The sequence below is a fragment of the Benincasa hispida genome, chromosome 12 (genome assembly GCF_027475165.1).
Source record: "Benincasa hispida cultivar pf3 chromosome 12, pf3_genome.v1.1, whole genome shotgun sequence".
Lineage (NCBI taxonomy): Eukaryota > Viridiplantae > Streptophyta > Magnoliopsida > Cucurbitales > Cucurbitaceae > Benincasa > Benincasa hispida.
In genome coordinates this window covers 1943213-1952027 of record NC_143489.1, presented here as the reverse complement: position 1 = coordinate 1952027, position 8815 = coordinate 1943213, and the positions used below count along the sequence as shown (strand labels likewise).

The window sequence follows — 8815 nt, the reverse complement described above, 5'->3', positions numbered from 1 at the left end:
TTTCTTCATATTTTTTATTCGACATGTTCACCATTTTGTCATATTTCTATAGGTTATGGTCAAGAGTCGAAAAACAACTCGTAAGAGAAATGTTGTTGATAAATACACACATCTGGTCGAACCAAAGAAGAAAATAACAAAACGGGGGGAAATTAAGGTTCAACTTCCTTTGAGTTGTCCGGATATTGAGTACCCTCTCTCTGGGGTACCTACGACACGGTTTAAAGCGACGATCCAGTACTCCTTAGAGCATAAGGTTCCACTTGTTGTATTCATGAAAATAATGAACTGGATTGTCGATAGGAATACGGACAACGAGGTTCGAGAAAATGCATTTCGACCATTATCCAAGTCCTTTTTCCAGGAGTTGACCGAACCAAGTTCATGAGTTGAGTGTGACGTGAGTTTACGATCCTTGTCCTTTTTACTAAGTACATATAGTGAACTCCACTCTCCTAACGTATATCTTATTTTGGATGCAAACCTTAAATATCCTGTTTCAGTTCGTAAAAATAAATTCTATAGGCGACCAGAAATGTGTATGAACAACATCACAATCTTACCAATTGGAATAACGGTAACCATTTACTGCACTTCTGAATAGGACTACGTTGGTTGACTATTATGTGTTTTTAATGTTCATTTTGTTGAGTCACCTTAATGCTCAAGATGGTGTCTACAAACATATTAAGAACAAGTTGACTTTGCATGCTATCATAGTATAGGGAAAAAAGACAAATCTGTATTATGTCATGGGTAAATTCGACGTCAAGTGGTTAGATGTGGACTTCGTGTGTACGACAACAAACATCGATCAGCATTGGATGTTGATTGCATTCGATCTAAATAAAGGTCGGTTGTTCGTATTCGATTTATTACCGTCCATGAAATCAAAGAAGAAGTTGGAGTCTTGCCTTGAACCATTGACTAACACCCTACAATCGCTTCTTCATTATTGTGACTTTAAACATTGGAAGTCAGACATAAAAACGTCTCGTTGAAAAATATCCCGACCTACTGCTAAGAACACACAACACGGGTCGCTAGATTGTGGAATATTTGTAGTAAAATTCTTAGAGTATTTGGTGATGGGTAGTTCCCCTTCTATAATCACTCAGGAGAAGATGAGTGACTATAGGATACAGTTGGCATGTCAGTTGTGGACGAACACTCCACATTATTAATGTACATGTATATTATATATATTATTAATGTACTTTTACTAACATGTTATTTAAATTGTCAGTGTAGAACTAACATGAATAGACAAACATTTGGGTAACATGAATAGAAAAACTTGATTAAATACTAGAAAGGTTCATGAATAGACAACCACTTTATTAAATTTATATAAGGGAGAGTTAGATTAGCGAGAGCGGGAATGGAAAGAGCAAGATGAGCGAGAGCAAGACATTTTCAAAGATTCGTGAATAGACAAACTTAAGTAAAGTTGTGTAAGTGATTGCGAGATTAGCGAGAGCGATATCCAAAGAGAGCGAGACATTTCTAGAAAGATTCGTGAATGTATAAAGAGAAAAAGATATACATTTGAAATTGATAAGTCCGACTATGTACATTGAGGATTATAGGTGGCACATAGAAAATCACACTCAACCGATAATTGAATCATTTGGATTTAATTTAGTAGGTCGCCCAGACGTGAGCGGTTCACTATAGTTTTGTCGATTATGCCCATGGTTCCTACACCTACCACATTCTATTTGTCTGCAGTGTTTTCCTCTTGATGGTATTCTTTGTACTCTTTGTCGCCCGACCTGTACCACTCTTCTAGGAGATGCAATATGCTTTTCCACATATCCCGGAGGTATCTTCCATTCAGATATGTGACCGAATGGATTTACGGGCTCTGCATAAGCAGCTATGAAGGAGTCAACGCTATAAAATGGACTGCACAGACCTTGGATGGGGATGTTTCATTCTCGCACAGCTACAATTGCATGCGAATATAGGATACCGAGTGAGTCAAATTCCTTGCACGTGTATTCCTTTGTATGGAGGTTCACAATACCGTACAATCAATTGTCCCGCACATGGATCCTATAACAATCAATCGGCTCAACTCGATATCGTTTGCTCTTGTCACACTCACTTGCTACTCAGTTTTCACAGTAGTCCGAGTGTGACGTCGTTCGAGATGTCCAATAATTTCTCCGTTCATAAAACCACTACTAAATGAGGCCTCGAACATGTTCCAATAAACACATTATGGGCAACTATCCATATTCTTTGGTCAATGAATTGAAACACTCTGTACTATTGGATGTCATGTTATCGTATCTTCGTTCTGTTTGGTAAAAACGCACCCACCTTTCAAAACCAATATCCTCCAAATATTTCGATACAGCACCATTTCGAAAAGTACGTAGTTGGTCCTAGTGTGATTGGAACTTTGACATGCGAAATACCCTAACTGCATCCTTGAACATCTCAACAATTGTATTGTCCTTAAAGTTGGAAAGAATAATATTTTTCATGTGGTATGTGCACAATCCATAAAATGTCATAGGAAAAATTGCACGAATGCACATCATTTTCAAGTTCGATTTCAAACCTTATACTTGGATTCTCCATTTTTAACGTTTCACCATATGCATGTAAAACAACACCATGCCTTATCGTAACTTACATTTGCGTCGTACTCTTTCTTCATATCCTCAACGATGTGACGAGGTTTATAACATGTCCTATGTCTGTAAACTTGTCTATGATTAGTTCACCAACTACCGCAATTGTTGCTTGTCTATGGTCATGATTTGAATTTCCAATAAAACATGTGTACGACTGCATATATTTCGTGATTTTAAATATGTCACACCCTAAGATTTTCACTGCACGAATGCTCCACTTATAATTATCCTTGATACTTTTGACAGTAAACAAAAACTTAGTCGGCTTCCTTACCTTATATTCAAAATTATTGTTTATGGACAGAATAGACAATCTCGTTTTTTAGTCACTCTTACTCAAAAAAAATTTGACCAACTTCAACATCTATCTCAGATGAAGAGGTGTAGGCATAATCAATTCCCCTCTACGACATGAAGACATGTAATTCAATCTTATTGATGTCTCATTAACAGCCACTGCAGGTCTACGCACATTTGAAGGACTATAGTCTCTAGAATTCAATCATGTTGATCTCTCATTATCAACCAAGAAAGGATCACGCTTTTCTAAAGGACCACAATCCATAAAATTCAATCTTACTAATTTCTCATTACCAACCACAAAAGGATCACACTCTTTTGAAGAATCACAATCCATGGAAGTAAGTCCTCCTAATCTCTCATTACCAAGCATAGGTTTGTTACATTGAGTTTCCCTTTCCAAGTCCCATGCATGGATGATATCATTGTCTATTGTTAATGTTGATGGTTGAGTGTTCATAGACAATAGAATATCACCCTCTTCTCGATTAAGCTCATATGATATCTCGTATTGTCTGTTTACCCCTGTACCATCATAATTCATATTCACACGTTCGTTATGGTTCGATTTTAGCATTACATATAGTTGAACTTTACAAAGTTCTTCTCGAAAAAGAAGGAAGCGAACATCATCGTCGTTCCTTATGTAATGTGGAGGGGCTTCATAGTCATGCTTATATTCAACTCTCGTAACAACATCAAACTCTGAGCAACTTACATTTACAACCCTATAAATGTGAGTTTTAAGTTCTTCATACTTCAATGTAATAGGCACAATAATTCCTAATAACTCGCCTCCAACATACAAATTCTAGTTCTCATCCCAATCACCTCTGTATGAATTAGTAGGCACTTTTCTATCATCCTACAAAGCAAGATAACATTTTTTTATTAAGTAGATGAATATCATCTAATATACATGGATCTTTCTCGCTGTCACTCTCAATTGCTCTCGCTCTCGTGACTCTCGTTGTTGTTCCCTCTCTCGCTATTGTTCTCTCGCGCTCTCGCGCTCTTGCATTGTCACTCTCTCTCCCTCTCGCTCTCGTTGTCGCTCTATCTCTCTCTCTCTCGATCTCGCTCTCTCGCTGTCACTCCCTCTCTCCACCTTTCTCGTTATCACTCTCTCTCTCCACCTTTTTTGTTGTCATTCTTTCTCACACCCCTTTCGTTATGCTATTTACATACCTTTTCTGAGACCACGTTCCCACAAACATTAATGAAACCACATTCAAGAAAAGTCTGTTCCATTCTAAAAAACCCATTATGAAAACTCCATTTGGTTCTAAAAAAAACTCTGTTCTAGAAAACCTCGTTCAATAAATCTCCATTCAACAAAATGAAAGTTCAAATGAAGTTTAGATTTTAAAGAATTCGTCATTACATGTTTGCTGTGTGTTAACGATTTTAAGTTGTAGACAGATGATTTCGTAAAAATTGTCAAATCAATCGTTCAATGACAAACAATCACATCACGATGGAAGATAGACAGGCAACGAGAGTGAGACAATTAGAGGCAATTCTTGTAATCTAATACCATGATGACGTCAGCAGAAGGTCAATTGACAATTTTTAAAAAAACCGGGTCATTTGGCATTATGAGCCCAAATATTAGGTCATCGACCCAAATTCCCCTATATTTAAGGTTTAAATTTGATTTTTGTCTATTTTGGTCCCTTTATTTATTCATTTTAGTCTCTATATTTTAAAATTTAGTTCATTTTGGTCTTCGTACAGGTCATTTTGGTCTTTACATTCAACTTTGATTTATTTTGGCCATTGAACTTTAAAAAAAAGTGACCATTTCTATCATTTAAAATTGAAAATGAAGAAACCAAAAATGACAATTTCTAAAAATATAAGAACCCAAAATAAACTAAATTAAAAATATAGAGTCAAATGAACCTTTTAAATCTATGGGATCAAAATGAACCATTTTAAAATATAAAGTATCTAAACCTATATTTAAAGAAAAAGAGAGAGATTATGAGGAGAGTTGCCGACGGCGGTGGCTGAAACTGACGGTCACTGGAAGAATCGAAACCCACCACCTTCTCCGGCGGGTAAAAGCAGGGATCTACAAACAGGGCAAGTAATTTGAAACTCATCGATCCACGCATCAAAACACTCCCTATGGAAGACATGGCAGCAGTTTGGAAGCTCTCTCATCGACTCCGATCTCTCCATTTCACATAAACAGACCGTACAAATCCGATTCTCTTCATCTTCTTCATTTTCCCCAAATTCCATCCCCTGTTTTGCAATAAAATCCCTAAACGCAACGATCGGAAGACTCTTCTTGATCCTGCCCTGCAAATCGGCGGCCGGAACGGTGACCAGCGAGGAGCAGGGGCCTTCGGTAAGGAAGACGAAGCTAGTCGGACGGTCGAAGGGAGAGTCGGCGTTGTGCTCCGGCGAGAGCTTGAGGAGGCGGAAATGGGCGGCGAGAAGCTTCAATTGGAGAAGGATTGTGGTGAAGAAATGGAGGATTTGAGAGCATAAATGGGCGTTAATGGAGAAATAGAGGAACCCCATCTGATTTTTGTGGAAATAAAGGGAGGATTTGAGAGCATATTTGGGGGGTTTTCTTAAAGAGTAAAGTTGGTCTACCAAACAACATAATATATATTTGAAAAATTTTAACCATGTTCACACGAAATTCTCACATTTTTAAATTGAATCCAAAATCAAAACGTAAGAAATATATATATATATATTATGTATGTATATATATATATATATATATATATTATGTATATTTAGTTGGTATTATAAATATTAGGGTAAAATAGGTTTTGAAAGACACACATTTGGCAAAATCCATGAAAATTAGAGGAGATGGATATTTTAGAGAAATTTTTTATTTCGTATTTTGTTATTTTATTTTATTTTATCTATTTATATATTATATTATATTTTTTAATATTTATTTACTTTATTATTATATTATATTATATTTTTTAATATTATATTTCATTGGTATTCATCTTTCCATTGTGCTTCACAAGTTTATAACACATTATCGACACAAGCTTTTTCATTTCTCTCGTTGAAGGTAGGCTCTAAAGGTATGTCGGTTTTTCTTGCTTCGTTATAATTAATAAATTAAATGTTGTTTTTCATATTTGATATATATTAAATTTCTTATATAAATATAATAATTTGTAATAGTATTACTATGAAAAATATTATAAAATTAGAATTTGTGGCATTTGATATTAATGGTAATACCTATTTGTATGAAAAACGTATATTGAAAAAGTTGTCTGCTTTATTTTCTGGATTATATTATACTTACATACAAGTAATTGAAACATATGCAACAATGAACCTAAAGTTCATAATCCAAACATGCATGACCGATCGGGTCATCCAAATCTATAATAATGAGAAGAATTATTGAGAATTCAAATGGACATCCATTGAAGAGATAGAAGATTTTTCAATCTAATGAATTATTATGTGATATTTGCTCTCAAGGCCAATTAATCATTAGACCATCACCAACCAAAGTAGTGACTGAATCACCTGCATTTTTAGAACGAATTTATAGTGATATATGTGGACTTATTAACCCACCAAGTGGACTTTGAGATATTTTATGGTATTAATAGACACATCCAGCAGATGGTCACATGTGTGCTTATTATCGAGTCGAAATCTTGCATTTACAAGATTACTTGCTCAAATAATTAAGTTAAGAGCACAATTTCCCAATTATACAATTAAGACCATTCGTCTTGACAATGCTTGTGAAAATTAGATCCCAAGCTTTTGATAATTATTGTATGTCAACTTGGGATAAGTGTTTAACATCCTAAAGCTTATGTTCATACATAAAATGGTTTGGAAGAATCATTCATAAAGTGTTTGCAGTTAATTGCTTGACCATTGGTTATAAAAGTTAAGTTTTCTACACCTTATGATGACATGCTATTTTGTATGTAACGTCACTTGTACGCATTAGGCCAATAGCTTATCATAAGTACTCGTCATTACAATTAGCTTATGACCATAAGCTTAATATTTTCCATCTAAGAATTTTTGGATGTGCAGTATATGTTTCAATTGCTCCACCACAACGTACTAATATGAGTCCTCAAAGGAGGTTAGAAATATATATTGGATATGATTCCCCATCAATTATTAAATATCTTGAACATCTGACAAGTGATGTATTTAGCGCACGATTTGCTTATTGTCATTTTAATGAGACAAATTTTCCAATATTAGAGGGAGGAATTAAGGAGTTGGAAAAAAATTACATGGAATACATCGTCATTGTCTCATTTAGATCCCCGTACAACTCAATGTCAACTTGAAGTTCAAAAGATAATTCATTTGCAAACCATATGCATTTATAGATGTAAAGAAAGTAACTAAATCACTTATGCGAGCTGCAAATGTTCCATCGAAAATTGATATTCCAACACAGCAAGTTGTCACTAAGTTTGGAACACGCCAGAAGCGTGGTAGACCAGCGGTTCTAAAGAAAAAAATTATTGCAAAAGAAAAATAATAAATAGTCAATAAGACTTAGTTGAGGATGCAAATACCCATGAAAAAATCCTTGACGTGACTAGTGAGGAGTGTGAAATACCTAAAAATGAGAATGAGATTACAATAAACTATGTCATGACATGAAAAAGATGGAACCAAACTAATGTAGTTATTGACAACATTTTTGTGTATAATATTGCTCTTGATATTATATCTGAAAGTGAGGATCCTGAACCAAAATCTTTGAAGAATGTCGACATAGAAAATATTGGCTTTGGTGAAAAGAAGCAATCGATGTAGAATTAAACTCACTTTCAAAACGTCAGGTTTTTGAACCAGTAGTCCGAACACCAGAAGGTGTGAAACCTGTGGCATACAAGTGAGTATTTGTCAGAGAAAAAATGAAAATAATGAGGTCACAAAATATAAAGCAAGACAAGTTGCACAAGATTTTTCACAAAGATCTTGTATTGATTATGAAGAGACATATTCTCTAGTGGTGGATGTAGTTACACTAAGATATTTAATTGGTCCGACTATGTATGAAAGTCTAGACATGCATCTTATGGATGTAGTCACAATATATTTATATGGATCTTTTGATAATGATATTTATATGAGAATCCTAAAAGAATTTAAGGTACCTAAATCGTATAAATCAAATTCTTGGGAATTGTATTAAATAAAGTTACAGAGATCGCTATATGGATTGAAACAAACAGGACAAATGTGGTATAATCGTCTGAGTGGATATTTTTTGAAAGAAGGATATCAAAACAATACAATATGTCAATGTGCTTTTATAAAAAAATCACAGTCAGAATTTGCTATTATAACTGTATATATTGATGACCTAAATATAATTGAGACTCCTGAAAAGCTTTCAAAGGTAATAGAATATCTTAAAAAAGAATTTGAGATGAAAGATCTCGGAAAAACAAAATTTTTCCTTGACTTACAAATTGAGCATTTAGCAGATGGGATATTTGTTCATTAATCAACTTATATAGAAAAAGTTTTGAAAAGGTTTTATATGGACAAAGCATATCCATTGAACATTCCAATGGAAGTTTGTTCACTAGATGTGAAGAAATATATACTTCGACCTCGAGATAATAATGAAGAACTTCTTAGTCCTGAAGTACCATATCTTAGTACAATTGATGTACTTATGTATCTTTCTAATAATACAAGACTAGATATTACATTTTCAGTAAATTTATTAGCAAGATATAGTTCTTCTCCAACAAAAAGACATTGGAAAGGAATTAAGCATATACTCCATTATCTCCAAGGAACGATCAACATGGGTTTGTTTTATTCAAATAAATCAAATTTTGATCTAGTTGGTTATGCAGATTTTGGAT

The 8815-nt window shown here is 34.4% G+C and overlaps 1 protein-coding gene across 1 annotated transcript; it reads right to left on the bottom strand.

The window, feature by feature from the left end:
• Positions 1-4973: 4973 nt before the first annotated feature.
• Positions 4974-5483, bottom strand: LOC120093022 (RING-H2 finger protein ATL2-like). The gene has a single exon (XM_039051315.1). The coding sequence runs from the start codon at positions 5481-5483 to the stop codon at positions 4974-4976; it is 510 nt and encodes a 169-aa protein (XP_038907243.1).
• Between the last annotated feature and the right edge of the window lie 3332 nt (positions 5484-8815).

Excerpts from the sequence above, each read along its gene's own strand:
- LOC120093022 (XM_039051315.1), bottom strand. The coding sequence starts at position 5,483 with ATGGGGTTCCTCTATTTCTCCATTAACGCCCATTTATGCTCTCAAATC.